This window comes from Megalopta genalis, chromosome 3 (assembly GCF_051020955.1).
Source record: "Megalopta genalis isolate 19385.01 chromosome 3, iyMegGena1_principal, whole genome shotgun sequence".
Lineage (NCBI taxonomy): Eukaryota > Metazoa > Arthropoda > Insecta > Hymenoptera > Halictidae > Megalopta > Megalopta genalis.
The window spans coordinates 22,451,452-22,476,044 of NC_135015.1; the positions used below are offsets into that span (position 1 = coordinate 22,451,452).

The window sequence follows — 24,593 nt, forward strand, 5'->3', positions numbered from 1 at the left end:
GTCGAGCGCGAGACCGCGAAAACGAAAACGAAAACGAAAACGAAAACAAAAACGAAAAGGAGAAATAAAAGAAAAAGGCGAACGAGTCGCGAGATAGGAGAACGCGTGCTAGATACGTTCGGCGAGCGATCGCGAGCATCGGGAGAGCCGGTTATACAATACTGTTGACACGGTGTTTGTACCGTGTACTCTGCCGACGCGCGACGGTGTCGAGCGTGTTGCGCGTTGCGTGTTGCTCGTCGCGTGTCGCTCGTCGCGTGCACCGGCCGACCGTGCCAGCGAGACGTGTTCCGCGGGCATCGATGGATCGGTGGTTCGACGGATCGACGGATCGACGAATCGAGGTCGCCGAGGACCTAGGAGTCCTCGACGCTGCCGACGCTATCGCGGGGTCGAAGCGTCCGGTTTCGCGCGATAAATTCGTCGATTCGAGCATACGTCGACGACGGAAATATCGAAAAGTCCGAATCGAATCTCGAGTCGCTGTCGCGGCCCGCGAAAGATTTTGGGACGTTCCATTAAAAATTAATGGAACGACGAAGCAGAATGCAGCGGTCGATCGAATTTCCGTGCGAGCTCCTCCGGCCGAACGATCGACGCGTCGCGATCTTCGCCGCGGGGTCGGCACGGGGTCGGCGCGGGTTGCCGCTCTCTCTCTCTCTCTCTCTCTCTCTCTCTCTCTCTCTCTCTCTCGGAGAAAGTCGTGTTAGTTTTATGCGCCTCGTTGTACGATGTCGGCGCCGAGAGCGCGCGAGTTCTCCTCGTTAATTGGCTCGCTCCTCGCGAACGGAGCGTCTCGCGATCGCGCCTCGTACCGTTCGAGACGATTCGACGCGAGAGTAAAATCTAGTTTCTCGCTGCGTCCTTCCTCGCGAGAGCGCGCACCGATCCGTCGAAGACGTTCCGTCGGCGTGGAGCGCGCGAACAACTCGGAGCAAGGTTGCATCGCGGACGCTTCGTCGACGAAGTCGATCGCGAATTTTGCTCGTCGATCGACGGTTGCTCGCTCCGCGAGCACGTTTCGACGTTTCGTTGGAACAGCTTTGTTTACAAACAATCGGTGCGCAAACATTTCCGAGACGGGAAGCGACGAGACAGAGTACCCGCGCCATCGTTCTCCCGAGCGTTCGAGCGCTCGGCCGCTTTTTCAACGAGACGCGCGCGTCGCGATCGAGCCTCGTCTCGAACGAATTTAAAAACGATAATTACGGATTTCTTCGACGAATCGTTCCGTCGAAAGGGCCAGCTTCTACCCACGCGCGCCGAGCACGATAAGACTGCGAGACTCGGGGGATCGTGCGCGCGGTCCGAGGCGGGTACGACGAGGGGGCCGCGGGCACGGGATGTAACACGGTATGGTAACATCCCGCGTCCCACGCCGCGCAGCGCCGAGCCGAACCGAACCGACTCGGCCGAGCCGTGCGACACGCGAGAGAGAAAAACGGAGAAAACGGAGAAGAGAGAGCGAGAGAGAGAAAAAACAAGAGAGAAAAAAGAGAAGAGAGAGAGAGAGGAGACAACGCGCGGGATCGGGATGGAAAGAGAGAAAAGTACAGCGCGCGAAGGAGGGAGAGGCCGGTAGGATCGGCGTTCTCCAGGCAAAAGAAGCGTGTGCGGTTCGTGTACAGGCGCGGAGCGTACGCCGTTGGCGTTGGCAATGGTAGCGACAGAGAGGAACGTAGCACGGCGGTGCGGTCACTAGGGCCAGCGAGCGATCGCCGATGCCACATCGACTCGCGGTACCGGACCGAGAGCATCGGTTCGACGGTAACACTTTTGCCATTGGTAACGCTTCGACGATTCGCGCGCTACGCCATCGCGATCGCTTTCCGCGGCCGGAACCTTCCGCGACGCGCACGAGCCTCGAACTTCGACAGACTGAGAGACACTGTGAAACGCGGGACTGAAGCGATAGAAAGAGAACGAGAGAGAGAGAGAGAGAGAGAGAGAGAGAGAGAGAGAGAGAGAGAGAGAGAGAGAGACGGCGGAACAAGAAACGAATCACAGGTACGCACGCCGAGCTAGCGGCTCTCTTCGGGGACGCAGGGGAACGAGTTTGCAAACGGGGCCGGTCACGGCGCGGCCTCAGTCTGAGCCGGGAGATCGCCGCAGTTCACAGGACTACCGAAGCGCGTGTGACTCCAGTAACCGTTCCATCGAGTTTTCGTTCGTCGTCGCTCGCGTTTCGTTTCCGTTTCCGATTCTGTTTCCGTTTCGGTCGCGTTTCGTTTTCGCGGGGTGTTCGTTTCGCATGAGAGTTCGCGAAAAGCCTGCGAACGCGTCGGCATGACCGTACACAAGAAGACCGGAGGCTCCTCGAAGACGAGGAGCGGCAAAGGCAAGGAGACGGCCACCGTCGCGTCCGGCTCGTCGGGCGCGACCACGACGGAGACCGTCGAGGTGGTGTCGTCGACGAGCGTCGTCGAGGAGGCGACGCGGGTCGTCGAGAGCGAGTCGAGGAGCAGCGTGACCGAGGTGACCAGCGCCAGCAGGGAGACTATCTTGGACTCGAAGGGCGACGCGATCGAGAAGATCGAGAAGATCGAGAAGATCGAGAGAGGAGGGCCGCGGAGCTTCGGGCAGAGCAAGAGCGGCTACAAGACGGGGAAGAGCTCGCAGGATTTGATCGCCGCGGAGCAATCGCAGGCACGGACGCGGACGCGGTCGACGAGACAGGGCAAAAAGGTCGACGGTCCGAGAAGCAGCGGGGAGACGACGATCCGCTCGGACCTCGTTTACGGCCAGACCGGCGAAACGTCGGAGAGTCGCAGCGAGTCCCGAACGGAGATCGTGCAGAAGTCGACCTCCTCGGCCACCGTCGTGGAGACGTCCTCCGCGGAGGACTATCGGCACCAGCATATTTCCAAGAGTACGATCGGCAACGGCAACGGCAACGGCACCGACGGAGCGGCGGACCGCGAGCCCCGGACGCGCGCATCCGTCAGATCTTACGAGAACAGATCGGCCAGCGAGGAGGTTCGCGAAGAGACCACCAAGGACGGCCAAACCGTTTCCAGCACGACCAGGATCCGGGAATCGGACGAACGATTCGACGACAACGGCAGAACCACCGGCTCCCGAAGCCGCTTCGTCGACAGAGAGACCGCGGGAGTCGACGACAGGGTCGAGTCCTCCGTCGGTGAAAGCCCGAAGAGCGGAGCGAGGGAAATCGTCGGCCGCTGCAACAAACCGGGCCAGTCGGCGTGGGACGGCACGTTCGTCGGCGAAAGTCCGTCGCCGACCAGAGACCGCGGCGTCGAGAGAAACGTCGCGACGTCCGCGCCCTCGGCTCGCCGCGGCGACATTCGCGGCGACATTCGCGGCGACATTCGCGGCGACATTCGCGACGAGGCGAAAGCGGATCGGTCGGTCTCGAAAGCCGAAGCGCGGTCCGTGTCGCGGACCACCGAGTCCAGCGTCGAAGTCTCCTCCGTCTCGTCGGTCTCGGTCTCGGTCGCCGAGCAAGCGGCGTTCCGGGACTCGACGAAGATCCTCGTCGACGGGACCGTCGCCTCTTCGGACCGGCCCGGCCGCGAGGACGAGCGCGCTCGGGAGACGCGGAAGCTCGGGACCAGGACCGCCAGACCCGGCGAGTCCTCCTGGGACGGCACTTTCGTCGCGGAGAAGCCTCCGGAGTCCGGCACCGTCTTCCATCGTTCCGGAGGCGACAACGTCGTCGAGTCCACGCGGAGATCGGACTTTCGAGAGAAGAGCGCCGACGGTTCCTACGAGAAGAAGTCCTCCGACGTCGTTCACGTGGTCCACGGTGCGACCGATTCCTCGAGGTTCGTCTCCGAGGAGCGCCGCAACGTTACGGAAGAGTTCCGCGTCGATGGAAAATCGGTCGGCGAGGAGGACGGCCCGAGCCGGAGAGTCGCCAGACCCGGGGACTCGGCGTGGAACGGTCGGTTCGTTCGGGAGCAACCTCGCGACGGCCCGAAACGATCCGGCGAGACCGTCGTCCGGAAGAGCGATCGCGGATCGGACTCCGTGGACGTGCGAGAGCTGTCCGAGGAGCACGTGTCCAGCACGTCCGAGTCGTTCTCGACCTCCTACGTGGTGGAGTACGCCGGCACCGGCGACGAGAAGGCGAGCAAGGTCGAGAAGGCGACCTCCGTGTCGGAGACCATCGTCGAGGAGGACTCCGGGGACGCGAGCTCCCCTCGGAGCCCGGCGCGACCGGACTCGACGACCAGGGCCTACGGACCCGGCCGGTCGACCTGGGACGGCAGCTTCGTCCGCGAGTCGCCGCGGCCGTTCGACCGTCGCGGGAACCTCGACGGTCGCAGAGCCACCGATACCGTGCTGATCAGGGACGTGACGGAGGATCGCGCGTTCGACGAGACCGAGATCTCCTCGGCTTCCTACGTGGTCGAGCATTCGTCCAGCCAGCAGAGCTTCTCGGACGTCAAGGACTCCAGCCTGTCCTCCGTCGAGATCGTCTACGACGCGCAACCCGCGAAAGGAAAGACCGTCGGATTCTCGTCTTGGGACGGCACGTTCGTCTCGGAGAAGCCCGCGGAGCCGATCCGACCGCCGAGCAGGGAGTTTACGGTCGAACCGGTCGAGGTCGGACCTCCCGGAAAGCATCCCGCCGACTCCGCCACGTTCTCGACGGACCGGTCGACGACCGTCCGAGAGAGCTACTCGGACTCCGGCAATCTCGACTTTTCTGCCAGCTCCGCGGAGACGGTCGTCGTTCGCGGCGGCGCCGTCCCCGCGACCGCGAGAAAGACCGTTACCATAAAGGAGCATCCGACGAAGAGTACCGAGGAGGAGAAGAAGCCTCCGGAGAGTTCCGAGAAGATCGAGAAGAAGACCGAGAAGACCGAGAAGACTGGGAAGACCGAGAAGACCGAGAAGACCGACAGGTCCGCGCGACCTACGAAACCAGGAGCCTCCAGCTGGGACGGGTCGTTCGTTCGCGAGAAGCCGGCGAAGGCCGACGAGAGCGCGCCCGCGGACGTCTCCGGCCCTCGTCCGGATAAACCGAGTAGTCCCGACGGGACTCTGGCACCCGACGCTCGGAAGACTCCGGCCGACGGAGTCGGGCGCGCCACTTATCTCACCGAGAAATCGATCGTTTTGTCGGACACCTCGAAGAACGTTCGAACCTCCGAGTTTCTCGCTTCCACCAGCCTCGAGGTTTCGGGCACGAGCGAGGTGTCCTCGACGATCGCGTTCGACGCGGAAGTCGCGAAACGTCCCGGAGAACCCGAGAGATCGCCTTCGGAAGGCGCGCCGCCAACCCGGGCGTCGCCGGCTGGAAAACGGCCCGAAGATGGCAGAAAGTCCCCCGATAAGCGTCCCGAGAGTCCGGAGAAAGCGGACAGGTCGAGCAGGCCGGCGAAGCCGGGTGCCTCCACCTGGGACGGCTCGTTCGTCTACGAGAAGCCGCTGGATTCGAAGAAGAGGCCGGCCGATCGGGACGAGAGACCCGCCGATCTACGAAAATTCCCGAGCGATTCGGTGAAAGACGAGCCGAAGGAGAAACCGAAGGACGAGCCGGAGGATACGTCGAAGGGTAAACCGAAGGACGACGGCGTCGCACGGCGCGTGTCCGTCGCGAAGCACGACGCGAAGGACAATCTCGAAACGATCCACCGATCTTCCTACGAGATCGATCTGTCGTCCAGCTTCGCCTCGACGCGGAACCTCCGCGACGTGCTCGAGGAACGCGTCATCGGTGAATTCACGACGGACGTCCGTAAAGACGCGGTGAGTAACCACCACTCGTCATCGTCGAATCTACTCGTTCGCCGGCGAACGAAGTACGCAGCGAGCCTCTCGTTCGTCCGTTCTTTCGAGACTCGCTCTTCCAACGATCGCGCGCGCGCGCCGATCGTCTAGAAAATAACGCGTCGGCGTTTCGGAGGAAAGGAGGTAAAAACCGAGTCGAGAGCAGCGCACCTCGCGGAAGAGGCTCGGTCGGTGCACGGTGCTCGTTACTTTCGCTTCGAAACCGGGCGAAGGTCGTAGATTCTCGCGCGTTATCCGCATCGAATATAACGCTGACGTAACCGAGTCGGCTCGGAACCGAGAAGAGATACGGAGAACACCGAGGGTTCCGGTTCCGGTTCCGGTTCGCGATCGATTCCGCATCCGTTCCCACAGGTGCGAACGCGCGATCCTCGGACGTTCGGGTCCGTCGTATCGGAAAATGTCGCGAATCCGATTTACTTTCGAACGATCCGCGATTCGTTCGACCATCCTCGGCCCGAGTTACGCGCCGAACCGGCCGGCGTCTCGCCTCCGGATTCCCACGATGGCAATTTCTAATTTCTAATCGCGTCGCAGGGAATAAGCAAAGTCAGTTTCCCTTCGACTTCGGAGTCGCGGACCAACGTTTGTTTTCGCTCCGCGTCGGGTCCCGTCCCGTCCCGTCGCGCCGTCGACGGAGTTTCTCTCGGACGACCTACTAACGCGAGACGGCCCCCGACGCGTTGCAAAACGGAAAAAACTGTCGAGTCGGTGCTTCGTATTCGACTAATTATAACTTGGCGTCACGGACCGTCTTCGCGATTGCGAAACACGTTCCGAACGCCGATAAATCCCGTCCGCGATCCAATTATCTCGAGAACGCGGTTACCCCACGCGGTGGGGTCGGCGTGCAACGGGTTCTTTACCGTTCTCGACAGGGTTGCCGACCGAAGGGACGACGAAAGACTCGTCGTTCGCATCGATCGTCGAAATCGAACGGATTCCCTTCGAGCAGGTTGTTTCGGGGTTGGTTCGCGTTCTCGCGCGCGGCGTTCGAACGGACTCGATTACGCGAACGGGAGAGCAAAGCGATTTCTGTTGCCGCGCGCGGCACGGCAAGCGTCTCTGTTTACAACGATCGTTACACCGTCTCGAACGATTTTCTTGCTCCGAACCGAGTCTGCCGCGACTCACCGTACACACAACACGATTCCGAGGATTTCGGCATCGGAACGGGCGAACAGTCGTCGGACTCGCTCCTACGGGAACGGGCCGCGAACGGGTACCGAGATAACGCGAGGGTGCAAGGGTGCCGACGAAATGGGCGCGTGCGTCTCTCTGCTGTGGCGATTCTCTCGAATCGACAAACTTCTCCGCGACGTCCTGCGCCGTGCGGAGGCAGCGGCAATCGCCTGTAATCGACTTCAATTCGGAGTACGTGGAGCGACGATAATTGCGCGAGTCGCTGCCAAGTTCGGTAGTGATCTCATCGGGTTACCCCGGTTGCCCCGCGGACCTCTTTGCTCCTCGCTCCTCCTCGCTCTCGACGCTCCCCGGTCGAAACGGATCGTCGTCGTCGCGTCGTCGTCGTCGTCGTCTCTCCGGTTATCCCAGGTATCGGGATAATATTCAACGCGCGAGCTTCTCGCGAATATACGGCGGAGTCGTTTCGCGAAAGGTAGACACACGGTGCCTTCGAGAAGAAACTCGTCATCGACGCGTCGTCTCGCGACAGATGCGCGGTGTTTTTAAGAAGGAAGCTTAAGTACGCGGTGAGATAATCTCGCGAAAGATACGCGGGGCGTGTCTTCGAACGTTCGCGGTCGATGGATCTTGGAAAAGATACAGCGTGTCCCGTTCGAAACGAATCTTTCGAACGGCGAATCGGAAAAGTGGCTCGTCGTTGAGACTTCGTTCGCGGAAAAACGTACGATTCTGCACGGAGAGACGCCGTCGATTCGTACGCGGAACGCGTTTTCGAACGCGAGACGCGCCGTAGATCGAGCCGACCTCGTGCGCGCGCGCGCGCACCGTCCACGATCTCGCGATCGACCCGCGTCCGATACGCGAGACAACCTTTGACCCGATTCGTTCGCGACGCGACGGTTTTTTCGCTTCCGTCACGCTCGGATCGACACCGACGCGACGCTCGCGCGCCTCGCGAGCTTCGTCGCTTCGTTTCGCGAAACGATCGATTCGAGTTCCGAATTTCGAAGGGTTCTCTTCGACCGATTCCCGCAATTCGATTCTAGCAAGTTTCTCGGAATTCCTTGAAAGACGAGCATCGAGATGCGCAATTCCAAATTTGGTACGCTCGTCGATCGACGTTCGAAGAATCCGCGCCTTTTTGTCGCGCGATAATCATTTTTCGCGGAAAATACAACGGTGTTCGTAGATACGAGGAAACATCCGTGTACGGCGGTGACCAAGTTTGGAAGCGACGTAATCGGCCGCCGACGGGTCGTTCGATGCTCGACCAATTGGATTTCTCGGCACGATTCGCGATTGGCTTTACTTAACCCATTATATATCGTTGCGATCATCGGCGACACGCTCGGAACTTTTCCCTCGCCGCGCCTCGACCATTGTTGCTCGCGTTCGAGGCCTGCACGTCGACGAGGCGAACGTCGCGGTCTCCAAAAATATCGGTATTTCGAATTTCCAATCTCGAGCGCGTGCCGCTTCTCGCAACCTTGCTCGCGCCGATAATGCCGTCCGTTCGTCGACGACGGAAGAGCCGATCGCGGAATTTACGAGAGCCGAGACGGTTCGACGCGTCGACGCGTTGCCAGTCGGTCGGCCGAATCGCGTACCTTCGACCTCGCGATCGTTGCGCTCTTCGCTGGAAACTCTGCTGGTCGCGCGAACGTTACCGAAGCAGGCCGGAGAGCGTCGCGATCGCGTAACGCGCTAATCGCGCTCCGATGTTACCTCGTACCTGAAACTCGCGTATTCTACGCATACCTTCTACGCGATACCTTTCGTGCTCGATAATTCTCGAATACTCGCTCGAGAAGACGATCGTCGCGGGTCGCGCAGCTGCCGGGCTTCGGAAAACGAAGGACGAGAAGTCTCCGATAAATAGCGTCTCGAACCGATCGAGACGTCGGATCGAGCGAACGGTCGACGAAACGATCGGTATCGGATTCCCCTGCCGGCGTCGCGAATATTCGATCCTCGGAGGGCCTCGATCTTCTTCGCGTATTCCAAAGAATTCGCAATATTCGCGTCGAACATCGGACACCGGACGTCGGTTGTCCCCGTGTACTCGCGTCGCGTTTCGTCTGGTAGATCTACGCGCGGCGCTCGGCGTCCTTGTTAAAACTCGACGCAAAAGACCGCGCTACCATCGCTCGTCGAAGCTCGCAAAATTTCTCGTTCGACGAATTCACGGGGTCGCATCGAATCGCATCGGGTCGCATCGGGTCGCACCGAGTTTCGAGGAAGCCTCGTCGAATTTATGGGAACCGAATTTCCACGCATCGTTTATCCTGCAAGTAAATTCCCGAGTAAATTTTCGTTCGGTTTCGGGAAAGCTTCCGGACTGGACGCGCGAGGCGCGTCGAAAAAACGCGACCGTTTCCATGAATTTCGCTCCGATCGAGCGACCGATGCGCGGCTTAAATAATTCAACGAGCAATTTCGGCGAGCGTATCCCGATGATCGATACGGGGCGTAACCTTCCTGTCTCCGAATAACGATAGAATACCCGCGCGAAGGCGACCCGACATCGCCTTGCTCTAGAACCGATTACAGCCGTTTACCACCCGCTTATGTCCGCTCGATGTTCGCGAAACTGTACTCGTAACTCGATTTTCTGCGTTTACGAGCCCGCACCTACGTACGGGTGTCCCGGTGCGGCGAATGCCGCGGCGACGGCGACGGTTCGATCCTCGCTGGTCGGCGCGAGGTTTCGTTCGTTCCCTTCCACGCGTTTCCGATCGTTTCAACGGGGCCGTCGTCGAGGACGCTCGTCGAGAGCGGCGCTAACCGGAAACGAAGCTACCGAGAAAGAACGTCGCCGCGGAGCTCGTTTCGTCGAAACGAAATCAAATGCGGGAGCGTTGCTCGATAAGCCGTGCGGCACGCGTTCGCGCGAGGATGCGTTCGGCGGCTTTCGACGGCTTTCGACGACGAAACAGAATCCTCGGAGAGAAGTTGCTCCGGGTTACGCGATACCGTATGCCGTGTCCCATCTCGGTGTGCGGCGCGCGGTGTGCAAGCGTACGCGTAGACGCCGTATGCGCCGATCTCGCGTTACCCCGCGTTCCGTTTAGCCAAGCACCGACGTCGGCTTTTCGACCTAGGATAGACGAGAGGCGCTCGTTGCACGCCGTAGCCCGATAATTAACGAGGCAGGAACCGAACCAGCCGATTACCGCTCTCTCGGCGCTACAAAACCCGAAGTAGCCTGTTAGACTTCGATCGGCGCGCGATTCCCTACCCCGATTTTCACCCTTTCCACCGGTGAAAATGAATTTCCTCGTTGATACGCGAGCGCGTTGCCCAGCCTCGACTCGACGGCGACAACGAGAGATTCTATGCATCTCGAATTATGAACTCGCGAAAACGCTCCTCCTCTTCCTGGACGACGAAAGAGATCAAAGATTCGATCGAGTCGAATCGCTCGGTCGACGAGCAAACGAGCGAATCTCTTGCGAAACAGTTATTAAATCCGAGGAGCGATCCGACGATTCAATTGGAAATCGTCGGAGGCGGACGGAACTCGGACAAAAGGCTGTGGACGGCTTTTCAGCGCGGCTAAACCAAGCGCAGCGCGAACCTGCCGAGTGCGCCGAGGAAGGTGTTCGTTGTCGCGCGCACGCGCTCGATTTCCCAGATACGAGCGGTTCGATCGGTTTCCGCCAACGAACGCGACACCTCGACGTTCTTCGCGATCGCAGAAAGAATCGCAAGATGCATCGTGTCGCCTTTTTGTTTCCAGAGCGATGTCACCGTATCAACGACCGAATTCATCGACAAAGAGCAGGCGACTAGCATGGTAGCGCGGGATGTCGTCGACGACGCCCGGTTCGACAAGTTCCCCGGCTCCGTCCCTAGGTCTCCGGCGGATTTTCCACGGAAAAGCTCGCCGGACGGACCGGGTTATCCTCGGGGAATCCCTGGACTCAGAGAGGACGATCGACCGAAGCCGATTCCAGCCGCTGGGAAACCCAGTCGCCCTCCTCGACGGGACGACAGTCCCAAAAGGTACCGTTTTCATACCCGTGTCTCGGCGAAACCCGCGAGACCGGAAAATGGAAGCGAACCTTGAGTTGACCGCGTCGAACCGAATCGAATTTTTACAGAAGCTCCGTCGCCGGGCCGCGATCGCCGGAGAAGCCGCGCGATTATGTCTCGCCCGCGAGCAGACCGGCGGCTGGCAAGCCGAGCAGGCCCGAGTCCAAGCCCGAGCCCGAGCCGGAGCCGGAGCAGAAGCAGGAGCCGGAGGAGAGGCCGGCGGCCGAAAAACCATCTCGGCCGAAGGAGACCGGCGAGAAACCGAGAAGGGGCGATCAGACGCCCGACTCCCTCGAAGAGGACGACGCTGCACGGCCTGGAAAGCTGCCAGACATCCTCTCCAAGATCCCGCTGAAGGAGCAGTGCATCTGCGAGCTCTGCACCTGCGGGTGAGTTCGAGAACATCCGCGATCCACGGTTCACGAAATCGTACCGAACGCTCGTTATCGCGAGTTAGAAGCACCGAGGAACCTTAAAGTCGGCCGGACGCGCGCGCGAAGCTCCCAAAGGGCTAAAAGCGGAAAGATCGCCGACCCATCGGCGGCGTCCACTTTCAGCGGCCGCTCGCGATTAAATTCCACTCTCGGAGTTTGTCTATTAATAGGGACGCGAGTCGAGAAAAAAGTTGTTGTTCGCGCGGAACGTGCTTGGAATTAATAATCGGTCGGTCGAGCGCGGCAACCGAAGCCCGCAGTCGCGGTTTTAGTCGGTCGCGCGGCTCGGCGCGTTGCAGCGAGCTTTCGTCATCGCGACCATGCGTGCGTCAGCTTTTTCCAAGATTCTCCGTCGCTGCGAACGAATACGATACCGCGAGACCGATGCTACAGGACGATTCGCGACGATCGAGACTCGTTCCCGATTCGTCCTCGACGAACGATTTACGACGCGAACGCGACACCGAGGAATTATGGGAGGCGGAAATTATGCCTCGCGCCCGCGGCTCCCCGCCGATCTATTTTCCCGCCTTTCAGGGAACCTCTCGATCGAGCTCGTCGGGGCTCGTTGGTTCCATTCGCTCGTTTACAAACGATCCTTCGTATCGTACGCGTGCCTCCGCCGATTACTCGGTGTAAACACGGTCGCGGAGATCTCGGCTCCGGTTTCCGATAAGAACGTCGCCCGTTGGTTCCGCGTCTTCGCAACTCGCGAGCGCATCCCCTGCAAAAACGGCGAACGATCCGCGCTTCTTTAACCGAACCAACGAAACTTTTCTTTCCCTTCCGATCGAATCGAACGCGTTTATAGCCGCGCGTTTCAGGCCGCGGAGCGTCCAAGATCGGCTCGACGCAAACATCGGTGGGTCGATCGAAGCGATCGAAAGTTTATCGTCGTTGCGTCGCCCGCTTCGAATCGGCCTGTACGCGCGTATCGACGCGAACGCGGCATACGAAGGGAGCGCGCGCGCGCGGCAAAACAGCGAAAAGTGGGACACGAGACAAGCCCTTCTACGGCAGGTTGTTCCGAGCCAATCGCGATCGGCTGTTCGGTCATCTTCCTTATTCGACCAAAAGCCTCGAGGCGAGGCGAGACGAGGCGAAGCGGGTCGTGCCGAGACGATCCGAGTCTCGCCAAGGCAAGGTGATCCTGATTTCGATTTAAGGCGATCCACCCGTGACAGAGTCCGTTTCGTCGGGACCCGCGAAGGACGGGCCCATTGTTCGGCCAAAAATCAAGGATATCGAGGCGACGGCGGCGACGGCGGCGACGGCGGCGACGACGGCCCTGGCGCTTCTCCTTCTTTGGAAATTCTCGAGCGCGCAGAGTCGACCGCGGCTCCTTGGACCAACGCGTTCGACGCGAGAACCGAGCCAATATTTGCGAATTGGGTCACCGTCGAGCTGTTCTCGATCGCGAAATTGATAGCCGTAACCGGAGAACGTACGCGCGAGTGCTTCCGCTCGCAAACATCGATTCCGAAGCTTGTTGTCCCGCGGAGACTCTTTTCCGTCGTTCCGGAGACTCTTTTCCAACGCTCGCACGCGTGTTCGGCGCACGAGGACTGCGCGATCGCATTTCTTCAAATCGATTTCGATCGCGGTTCGAATCCCTTCGTCCTGAAAATTTCTAGCTCGTCGCATTCGGTGCCGTTCGATGTCGCGGATGCGGCAACACACCGACGACCTCCGTCTTCGACGCGAACGCGGAGGAACTTGGCGTCTTCGAATTTTCGAATGTCGGCATTTTGGCAGGGCGCGCTCGGCCTAATCGACGCGGAGATTGCGGGAACGCGCGACTTCCTCGGCTCGTTAATTGCCAATTACGGGATCGCGCGCGGTTCGTCGAACAGCGTTATTCGCCGGTGCCGATGGAATTCGTTGGCCGTTTAAAAACATCGTTGTCGCGCGAGCGCGGCCTCGTTAAAATCCAGCCGGATTTTTGCGTGCAAAAGTCGACTCTACTTATCGAGGCCGGTCAGCACGGAGAACGGCGAAGAAAAGAGCTTCGAACAGGGGGGAATCCGCTCGCTCGGAATCAATCGACGCCGTGGCCGGCCGATACGCGGCGAGGCGATTCGTTTGTCAGCTTTTCAGCCGATCGGTCGACGAACCGTTCAAATTATTGTCGCGACCGTTTCGTCGCTCCGCGAATCCATAGGGAAACTCGCGCTAAACGCCAGAGAAATCGGATCCGATCTTTCGAACGTTTCCTCGCGCGACAACTGTTCCCATTTCCACAGGAATCGATTCCTTCCTTTGAAACGGACCTGTCGCGTTTTCCGACGAGGCGCCGAAACATTTCGGAACTCGATAGATGGAATTATAGTCGAACTCCGGAGCACGGTCGCGGCATCCGATAATTTTTTCGGCGCGCGTCGAGGCTCGGATCCCCGTAATCTTAGTTTTTCCCGCTCTCGTCGATCGATTTCTCTCGCGCGGCCGAAAATGCCGAGGAGGAGCTCGGAAACGATCTCTGTCCCGTCCCGTAATCGTCGGTGACCAGCGGAACGATTCGGTGTACGAGAGAGCGGTCGTTCGAGCAAATGTGTTTCAATTAGGCTTCCTTAACGTGCGGAGCGCACGGAACGTAGCGGACACGGGACGACGGGACGACGGGACTCGGACCGTGACAATGATCGCGTGCGCGACTCCTACGACGTAGCCGTGCGGCCACGGTACTCGCCAGTTTATCAATGGATTAACGGCGGTTATCCACCGGGGAAGACGGTCGTGAATATTCTCGAGCGACGGTTAAATTGCCTCCGACGTCCAATTAGGAGTATCCTGTCGCCTGTAAAGGACCAGCGGGGCGGACCGCCTCCGGTTTCGCGAAATTCCGAAGGATCGCGTCGAACCGCAAACTATAATAACCGAATATCTCCGAATACCCCTCGTCGACGCGCGTACAGGTACGAGCACGGGCACGGGCGCGCGGTAACTCGTGGAAACGCGGTACAATTAGGACGAGCCGTCCGTCCGCGTCGGTTCGTCCAACACCGGAACTATCGAGCACAAATAATACAATTTTACCGTTTCAAATCCTCGGATGCCGATCTTCGCCCTTGGTTAGAAATATCCATCGAAACGCCAACGAACCGGTAGGCGGTCGAAGCTGCTAGGCTATCGTTGTCTAGTTCGGCGAGACGTCGAAGTAGTAGACGCAGGAACGCGTAAAAGAAAATCGATGCGTCAAAATTCGAACTCAACGTAAAGGATTCGATGTACGGGGATTCGATATACCTGCGTACAACGATGTTTTCCTCGTCTCGCTTCGTTTCGATCCGACGCAATTTTACAGATTTTTATCGAGACGACGGTGGCGCCTCTTGCGGCGCAACGTCGAAGCTCGGGTCGGGGACTCGCGCAACGCGAATCATCGTTGCATCGAAACGCTCGAACCGTTGACCAATAACCGAGTTCGAGCGTTTCGCCGCTACCCCGACCGGCGCTGCACGGTACTCTCACCGGAGCTTCGAGATTTCGCCGCGAGTGGCGCCACGAGTCCACGGCTGCGCCATTTTACCACGTTTCGATATTTCGATATTTCGAATAAAAAGTAAACGTTGTCGTCGCGGCACGGGTGCGGGACGTTCGGGTCTCCCTAACGTTTCCGTAACCTCGGATCTCGTTCTTCGGCCGTCGAATTACTCTCCGATGGAAGAGATTCCGCGCGAAATCGTCCAACGTTTTCTAAGACATGTTTTCGCGACGAAGCGCGCGCACGTGTACGGCGCGAAAGGTAAATTGTCTCGACGACTTCCTAATATCGGAATCTTTGGGACTCCCTCCGAGAAAATGTTGTCGTTTCGTTCCAGGCGTCACCGTTGTCCCCACAATCTGGTCCCGCAGGAACATCTAGAGATCCCTCGGGAGTCGGTTCACGCGGTCTCGTCTTACCGCGAGGAATTCGACGAGAAACGCGTCGAGAGGCAGACCGTCTACCACCATGAGGATCATCTGCGGATGGAGGGCGACTTCGTCGGCGAGCGGCGCACGGATTACGTAGCGACGAGGGGCGAGAGGGCTCCGGTCAGGAGACCGCAGGACCACCTGAAACCCGAGGGCGAATTCATCGGCAGGCCGAGGGAGGAGGCGCCGAAATATGGGGACCGTGCGCCGGTCAGAAGACCGCGGGACAACCTCAAGCTCGAAGGGGAATTCGACGGTAAGCTCTCGGTCTCCGTAGAATCGTTCCGAGACGGTAGCCGAATAAAACGGCCACCGTCGAAACTCGCTTCCGTCGTAGAAGTCGACCGCGAACGTGTCGCGGTCGCTCGTTTCGCATATTATATATAATATTATACACGGTCGTACAATATTAAACGACTTTAGCGTTTCTACGACGAATCGGCGACTTCCGGTCGCCGGAAACGGCGTCTCGCGAAACGTTGGCTCGTCGATCCCGTACGATCGAAAGGTAATAATCGCATCGCGGCTGTATCAGGCACGACCACCACGGAGCTGGTGTTCACCGGGACTCCCGGCGAGCGACCGAGCCCGGTTCGTCGGAACACGTACACGAAGGTCGAGGGTGAATTCGTCGACACGACCACCTCGAGATCGGAGTACGTCGATCATCGCTCGGTTCAGCGGACAGAGATCGTCGAGCGGACGGACAACCTCACGGTGGGAGAGGGTGAATTCACGGTAAGCGGGATCGGGGGGAAAGACGTTTCGCGTCCGATTCCTCGCGTCGCGAGGCCGCGCGATCTATCTATCTCATCGTGCTGGAAATCTGCCGCAGGGTGCCTCTCGTTCGAAGGAGGATTTCCACGATTACGACAAGATCGAACGACTGCCTCGGAGGCGGCTGGAGTACACCGCGGACGAGGAGGATCGGTTCTACGGCAAGACCGACGCGATCGAGACCGTCGCGACGACCACGCAGGAACAGTATCGGAGCTTCGATCGGACCGACTACAGGAGCACCGCGGTGATCAGGCGCGAGGACGAACTCCGGCCGGAAGGTCCGTTCGATGGCGTGCCCAGCTCCAAGGACGATTATCGGCTCCCGGCGCCGACCGCGAGGCCGGAGATCCGAAGGCCGAAGGACACGTTGCGGCCCGAGGGGCCCTTCGAAGCTCGACCGAAGGACGATTTCTCGCCGAAGAGGGCCGAGCGGCCGGAACCGAAGAGACCGCGGGACAACTTGCGTCCGGAGGGCCGGTTCGAGGTTCCCGAGAAGCCCGCGATCGGGCCAGTCGAGAGAAGGACGCCGATCAAGCATCCGGACAATCTGCGTCCCGAGGGAGAATTCGAGCGGCCCGAGCACGAAGCGTACAGGCCGGCCGAGCGGCCCGAGCCGAGAAAGCCCGAGGACAACCTGAAGCCCGAGGGCGACTTCGAGCGTCCGCGGCAGCCCGAGAAGGTGGCCCCGGTCGAACGAAGGTCGCCCATCAGGCATCCGGACAATCTGAGGCCCGAGGGAGAGTTCGTCGGCAAGCCGAAGGACGACTACGACGGGACGGTTACGAAGCCCGAGAGGGCGGTGGCGAAGAGGCCGGAGGACAATCTGAGGCCCGAAGGACCGTTCGAGGCTCGGCCGAAGGACGATTACCGACCGGTTCGCGGCGAGAGGGTCGAGACGACGAGACGAACCGACAATCTTCGAATGGAAGGGGACATCGAAACCTACAGGACCAGGGACGAGTTCGCGCGGTTCTTGATTCGCGAGAGGGCCGAGGTGACCAGATACCAGGACAACCTGCGCATGGAGGGCGAGTTCACGGACACGAGAACGAGGGACGACTTCAAGGTTGTTACGAAAGGGGAGCGCGCCGACATCGTCAGGCACCCGGACAATCTGAAAGCCGAGGGCCCGTTCGAGGGTCGACCGCGCGACGATTTCGGCCCGAAGAGAGCCGAGAGACCGGAGGTCAAGAGGCCGGAGGACAACTTGAAGCCGGAGGGAGAATTCGTCGGCCGGCCGAAGGAGGAGGCTCCCGCGAGGGGCGAGAGGGCTCCCGTCGTCAAGCCCGTGGACAACCTGAGACCGGAAGGGGAGTTCGAGAGACCGGAGAAGGCGGCGCCGATGGGGCCGGCCGAGAGAAGAACGCCGATCAAGCACGCGGATAATTTGAAGCCCGAAGGGGAATTCGAGAGACCGAGGCCCGAACAGTTTCGGCCGGCGGAGAGGCCCGTCGTCGAGAAGCCTCGGGACAATCTGCGGCCCGAGGGCGAGATCGAGATGCCGGAGCGCGAGCCGGTCGGTCCGGCCGAAAGGCGCACGCCCATAAAGCATTCCGACAACCTGAAACCGGAAGGCGACTTCGAGAGGCCTCGTCCCGAAGAATTCCGGCCCGCGGAGAGACCCGTCGCGAAGAAACCGCGGGACAATCTGTTTCCGGAAGGCGAGATCGAGATGCCGGAGAGACAACCTTTCGGCCCGGCCGAGAGAAGAAGTCCTATCAAGCGCACCGACAACCTGAGACCCGAAGGGGACTTCGAGAGACCGAGACCCGAAGAGTTTCGGCCCGCGGAGAGGCCCGTGGTTAAAAAGCCCCGTGACAATCTGCGACCCGAGGGCGAGATGGAGATGCCGGAGCGCGAGCCGGTCGGTCCGGCCGAAAGGCGCACGCCCATAAAGCATTCCGACAACTTGAAACCGGAAGGCGATTTCGAGAGGCCCCGTCCCGAAGAGTTCCGGCCCGCGGAGAGACCGGTCGCGAAGAAACCGCTGGACAATCTGCGACCCGAGGGCGATTTCGTCGGTCGGCCGAAAGAGGACGCGCCGACCAGAGGCGAAAGAGCGGAAGTGAAACGACCGGAGGACAACTTGAAGCCGGAGGGAGAGTTCGTCGGCCGGCCGAAGGAGGAGGCTCCTGCGAGGGGCGAGAGGGCTCCTGTCGTCAAGCCCGTGGACAACCTGAGGCCGGAAGGAGATTTCGAGAGACCGGAGAAGGCGGCGCCGATGGGGCCGGCCGAGAGAAGAACGCCGATCAAGCACGCGGATAATTTGAAGCCCGAAGGGGAATTCGAGAGACCGAGGCCCGAACAGTTTCGGCCGGCGGAGAGGCCCGTCGTCGAGAAGCCTCGGGACAATCTGCGGCCCGAGGGCGAGATCGAGATGCCGGAGCGCGAGCCGGTCGGTCCGGCCGAAAGGCGCACGCCCATAAAGCATTCCGACAACCTGAAACCGGAAGGCGACTTCGAGAGGCCTCGTCCCGAAGAATTCCGGCCCGCGGAGAGACCCGTCGCGAAGAAACCGCGGGACAATCTGTTTCCGGAAGGCGAGATCGAGATGCCGGAGAGACAACCTTTCGGCCCGGCCGAGAGAAGAAGTCCTATAAAGCGCACCGACAACCTGAGACCCGAAGGGGACTTCGAGAGACCGAGACCCGAAGAGTTTCGGCCCGCGGAGAGGCCCGTGGTTAAAAAGCCCCGTGACAATCTACGACCCGAGGGCGAGATCGAGATGCCGGAGAGGGAACCGGTCGGTCCGGCCGAAAGGCGCACGCCCATAAAGCACTCCGACAATCTGAAACCGGAAGGCGACTTCGAGAGGCCACGTCCCGAAGAGTTCCGGCCCGCGGAGAGACCGGTCGCGAAGAAACCGCTGGACAATCTGCGACCCGAGGGCGATTTCGTCGGTCGGCCGAAAGAGGACGCGCCGACCAGAGGCGAGAGAGCGGAGGTGAAACGACCGGAGGACAACTTGAAGCCGGAGGGAAGCTTCGTTCGACCGGAGAAGAAGCCGATGGGCCCTGCCGAGCGAAGAAGTCCGATCAAGCACCCGGACAACCTGCGGCCGGAGGGCGAGTTCGAGAGGCCGGAGCACGAGGAGTACAGACCGGCCGAGAGGCCCGAGGCGAAGAAGCCGCGGGACAACCTGAAGCCCGAGGGAGAGTTCGACAGACCGGAGCCGACGCGGGTCGTCGGCCCGGCCGAAAGAAGGACGCCGATCAAACGCGCGGACAACTTGAAGCCGGAGGGCGAGTTCGTCGGGAAGCCGAAGGAGGAGGCTCCGAAGCGCGGGGAACGCGCCGACGCGAAGAAGCCGAGGGACAATCTGCGGCCCGAGGGCGAGTTCGAGCGACCGCGGCCGGAGACGTCGCCCGCGAGGCCCGCCGAGAAGAGGACGCCCATCAGGCATCCCGACAACCTGAAGCCCGAGGGAGAGTTCGTCGTCGAGCCGAAGGACGACTACAAGCCGACCAGGGGAGAAAGGGCGGACGTGAAACGACCGGAGGACAATCTGAGACCCGAGGGTCCGTTCGAAGGACGCCCCAAGGACGATTTTGTTCCCGTGCGCGGCGAGCGGGCCGACGTTACGAAACGCACCGACAATCTGCGAATGGAAGGTAACATCGAGACTTATCGGTCCCGGGACGAGTACACCGATTTCTTGATCAGAGAGCGGACCGAGGTGACCAGATACCAGGACAACCTGCGGATGGAGGGCGAGTTCACGGACGCGAGGACCAGCGACGACTTCAAGCAGCTGGTCAAGATCGAGAGAACGGACGCGGTGAAGCACGAGGACAACTTGAAGCCGGAGGGGCCGTTCGAGGCTCGGCCGAAGGACGATTACTCGCCGCCGAAGAGGGCCGAGAGGCCGGAGATCAAGAAGCCGGAGGACAACTTGAGGCCCGAGGGAGAGTTCGACAGGCCGGAGAAGAAGCCGGCCGGCCCTGCCGAGCGAAGAAGTCCGATCAAGCATCCGGACAACCTGCACCCCGAGGGAGAGTTCGCGGGACGGCCGAAGGAGCAGGCTCCGAGGAGGGGCGAGAGGGCGGAGGTGAAGAAGCCGAGGGACAACCTGAAGCCCGAGGGCGAGTTCGAGCGGCCCGAGAAGAAGCCCGCGGGCCCCGCCGAGCGAAGAAGTCCCATCAAGCATCCGGACAATTTGCATCCGGAGGGAGAGTTCGCGGGACGGCCGAAGGAAGAGGCGCCCACCAAGGGCGAGAGAGCGGACACGAGGCGTCCGGAGGACAACCTGAGGCTCGAGGGCCCGTTCGAGGCGCGACCGAGAGACGACTTCGCCCCGAAGAGGGCCGAGCGGCCCGAGGTCCGCAAGCCGCGGGACAACCTGAAGCCCGAGGGCGAGTTCGACAGACCCGAAAAGTCTCCGGTCGGCCCGGCCGAGAGGAGGGCGCCGATTCGCCACGAGGACAACCTCCACCCCGAAGGAGATTTCGCGGGTCGACCCAAGGACGACTTCGGGCCGAAGCGGGCCGACAGGCCGGCGCAGAAGAAGCCGAAGGACAACCTGAAGCCGGAGGGCGAGTTCGCGGGCAAGCCCAAGGACGATTACGGGCCGACGAGAATCGAGAGGAGGACGGACATCGTGGTGCACAGGGACAACTTGAGGATGGAGGGCGACATCGAGGTGCGCAGATCGAGGGACGACTACAAGGCGGTCTCGAGGATGGAGCGCGTGGACGCGGTGCGCCGGGAGGACAACCTTCGGATAGAGGGCGAGTTCGTGGACGTCGCGAGGCGCGACGACTACCGGGCGACCCGCGGCGAGCGCAGCGAGATCGTGAAACACGAGGACAACCTGAGGCCGGAGGGCGAGTTCGAGAGGCCGCCGGAGACGGCGCCGCTCGGTCCCGCGGAGAGGAGATCGCCGATCAAGCATCCCGACAACCTGAAGCCCGAAGGTCGGTTCGCGCAGAGGCCGAAGACCCCGACGCCCGTCAAAGGCGACCGGGCCGCGACCACGAAGCCCAAGGACAATCTGAAGCCGGAGGGCGAGTTCGAGAGGCCCTCGAGATCTCCGGCCGGTCCCGCCGAGAGAAGATCCCCGATCAAACACCCGGACAATCTGCACCTCGAGGGAGACTTTGTCGGCCGGCCGAGGCAAGACGTTGTTCCGACCAGGGGAGAACGCGCCGACGTCAAGAAGCCGAAGGACAACTTGCACCCGGAAGGGGAGTTCGCGAAGAGGACGCCGCCGCAGACGGTGGTCCCGGCCGAGAGACGCGCTCCCATTCGTCGCGAAGACAATCTCCATCCGGAAGGCGACTTTTACGACTTTGTCCCGAAGAGGGTCTCGCCCGCGAAGAAGCCTCTGGACCTGGATCTGTCGCGGCCGGAGGGCGAGAAGGACGAGCGCGGGTACTGCGCGAACGGCGAGCGCGTCGAGATCGCTCGTCGTCGTCGCGAGGATCGTTCGCGGACCGAGAGAGAGACGTCCGACGTCCGTCGGACCAGAGAAGACTACGAGAAGGTCGAGCGGATCGAGCGGGTCGAGCGGCTCGAGCGGCTCGACGTGCGCAAGCGCGAGGAAAACCTGAAGATCGAGGGCGAGTTCGTCGACGCTCGGCGCAGGGACGATCGCGTCCGCGCGGTCGAGAAGCATCCGGACAATCTGCGGCCCGAGGGCGAGATCGAGTTCGAGCGTCCGCAAAAGTCTCCGACCGGTCCGGCGGAGAGAAGGACGCCCATCAGGCATCCGGACAATCTGAAGCCCGAAGGGGACTTCGAGAGGAGGACGCCGGAAAGGATGGGCCCGGTGGAGCGTCGCGCGCCGATTCGTCGATCCGACAACCTGAAGCCCGAGGGAGACTTCGTCGGAAGACCGCGCGACGATTTCGCGCCGCAGAGGGTCGAGAGGGTGGAAGCGATTCGTCGGGAGGACAATCTGAGGATGACCGGCGAGTTTCGGGACAGCACGTCGCAGAGGTCGACGTACACGGTGGTGCGCGGCGAGCGGGCCGAGATCAAGCGGCACGAGGACAACCTGAAGATCAGCGCCGGCACCATGGAGACCAAGACCACGAACAGGGACGCGTTCGTCCCCGCCCGAAAGGAGGACTCGCCGGCCGGTCGCGCGATCGGCCGCAGACACCACATGGAATCTTCGATCAGCTTGGGCGACGAGGCCGCGACCACGACCACGACCACGACCACCCAACGGAACTACAACACGTTCACGAAGCGCGCCGCCAAGGAGGTGGCCGCCAAGATGGTCTGCTGCACGGAGACGGACGCCGCGAACGTCTCCGCCGAGTCCAGGAGCCTGGAGAACGGAACGACGACGACGACGTCGACCACCGTGAGAAAGATTCAACCCCACGGCGAAGAACAGCCGTCCGACTCGCCGACTTCTCGTTCGGACTTCCGACGGTCCGTCCAGTCGAGCGACCATCGCCAGAGGATTTACAGCAGCGAGCAGCATTCGAGGTCCGAAAACGTGGCGCATTCCCGCCGAACGACGGAGGACAGGTCGCTCGAGCAGCAGAGTCGGAGACAGTCGGAGAGACAGCAGGAGTCCGGCAGGAGGGACTACGTGAACGTCCAACACGCGGAGTCGAGGCAGTCGGCGGCCAGCCGGCAGAAGCAGCTCTACGAGCAGCACACCGTCTCCAGCCAGGCTCGCTACAACTCCAGCCAGAACAGCAGCGCCGAGTTCAGACAGGCGATCTCGGGCCAGTCGTCGGCGGCGGAGAGGTCGCAGCTCGAGCACGCGACCGTCGCGAAGACCAGCCATCACAGGAAGAACGTGATCTCCTGTTCGTCCGCCGACGTGACCAACTCGGTTCTGCATCGGCGCGGCGTCGCCACCTCCACGGAAGCTTTGCACACCATCTCCTCGACCGCCGCCGACCAGAAGAAGAGCATCTCGAACCTGGCGGAGAGCGGCCAGTACATCAGCAACTCGAGCCAGAGCAGCGACAGGAAGAGCCTGACGTCGCTGCACAGAAGCGCCAAGGACGGGAACCCCTGGGCCTCCTCCACGTACGAGAGACCCCAGAGAATCGTGCGGCAGGACAACCTGACGGTGGGCGGTGGCAAGTTCTACTCGCACAGCGAGGCCAAGAGCTACGGGAACTTTAGCAGCCAGAAGGTCGAGCGGGTCCACAGGCAGGCGAACGTGTCCCACATCAGTCTGGGGGACGGCTCCGCCGTCGCCTCGAGCATGTACAGGCGGGAGTACGCGCCGAAGCACGCAGGACCCTGTCCCGCCGCCCTGATCGAGGCCAAGCAGGCGCCGTTCAAGCACACCAGGGACACGCGGAAGCACAAGTTCTACATGCCGGTCGTTTCCAACTGAACGGCTCGCGAGCGCGCGCGCGCCTCTTCGGTACGGTGGTGGGTCGGGTCGCGCAGGCTCCGGGAACCTCCCGTTTTTCCTTTCCTTTCGCTCCGTTTAGCTTAGTTTAGTTTTTAGTTCGGCTTACTTTAAGTTTCGTTTCGATTTTCCATCGAGCCTACTTTCGGAGAATAATTTATTTTACTTTCTCGCGATCCTCCGCGTCCCGCGCCACGATTCAAGATCGCTCCCCGAGGGAGGAACCGCGCGGGGCGCGAGCCGATCTTTCGAACGTTCGCGCTTCGCCCGCTTTGTATCCGTACAAAGGATTCGGGTCTCTCGAGCCGCGAGAGACTCGGCCTGGCCGATGGGAAATTTCTCTTCGCGCTCCGCGGGAAGGATTCCTCCTCCGAGGAAGGACGCGGTCGGACCGCGCGGATCGACAAAATTCAGTTTTCGTTAGCGTTTTCGTTTCGTTTCGTTTCGTTTCGTTCCGTTTCGTTTCGTTTCGGAAAGTCGATCGCGCCTCGTTCGAAAATCCACGGTCCGCGCAGGACGCTTCCGCGACTGCGAATCGTCGCGCGCGTCCAATCCTTTCGATGAAATCGCACCTGCTTTTGTCCGGTCGACTCGCGATCGCGGATTCGACGGCCACCGTCGTCGCGTCGATTCGAAGCGAGACGAACGTCGGACCGCGAGACCGCGACGATCCAACTCGTTTAGGATTTCGTTGATCGCCTTAAGCCACGTGTATTACGAAGCAATAACTAGAGCTTAAATCCGTGATATGGACGGGCCCGGTCCGCCGCCGGCTCGGGCCCCCGTTCTCATACTTACGATTAGAGTAGTCGTAGGCGTTCCCCGTCCGCTTCGATTTTATATTCGATCTTATTCCACGTTGCCGATATATTCGCGTCGCGTCGATCCCCGCCACGCTCCCCTAACCCCGCGGGTTTCGTATTAACCTACCTTCTATATATACAAATATATAGAATATGTTCGGCGAACGCCGCGCGCGCGCGCGCAAACACACACACACACACGCGCACACAGCAATTATTATTTTTCTCGTTTCCTCTATATTTTGTTTCTCCGATTTACTTACCAGATTTATACTCGTATGTTTCTCGATCGAATAAAGATGTTTCGCAATCGATTCGTTGGCTCTCCATTATTCCTTTTCAGGATCGCGGATCGCATTTTTCGAGGGTCCCCGCGCGTGGCGTACATTTTTATAA

General features: G+C 60.8%; 1 protein-coding gene across 1 annotated transcript; it reads left to right on the forward strand.

The window, feature by feature from the left end:
• Nucleotides 1-1,534: 1,534 nt before the first annotated feature.
• On the forward strand, nucleotides 1,535-24,511 carry Sdb (SAXO downstream of blistered). The gene is made up of 6 exons (XM_033467758.2): nucleotides 1,535-5,718; nucleotides 10,646-10,911; nucleotides 11,010-11,330; nucleotides 15,194-15,543; nucleotides 15,823-16,025; nucleotides 16,123-24,511. The coding sequence occupies exons 1-6, from the start codon at nucleotides 2,287-2,289 to the stop codon at nucleotides 23,374-23,376; spliced, it is 11,826 nt and encodes a 3,941-aa protein (XP_033323649.2). The 5' UTR covers nucleotides 1,535-2,286; the 3' UTR covers nucleotides 23,377-24,511.
• The last annotated feature ends 82 nt before the right edge of the window (nucleotides 24,512-24,593 follow it).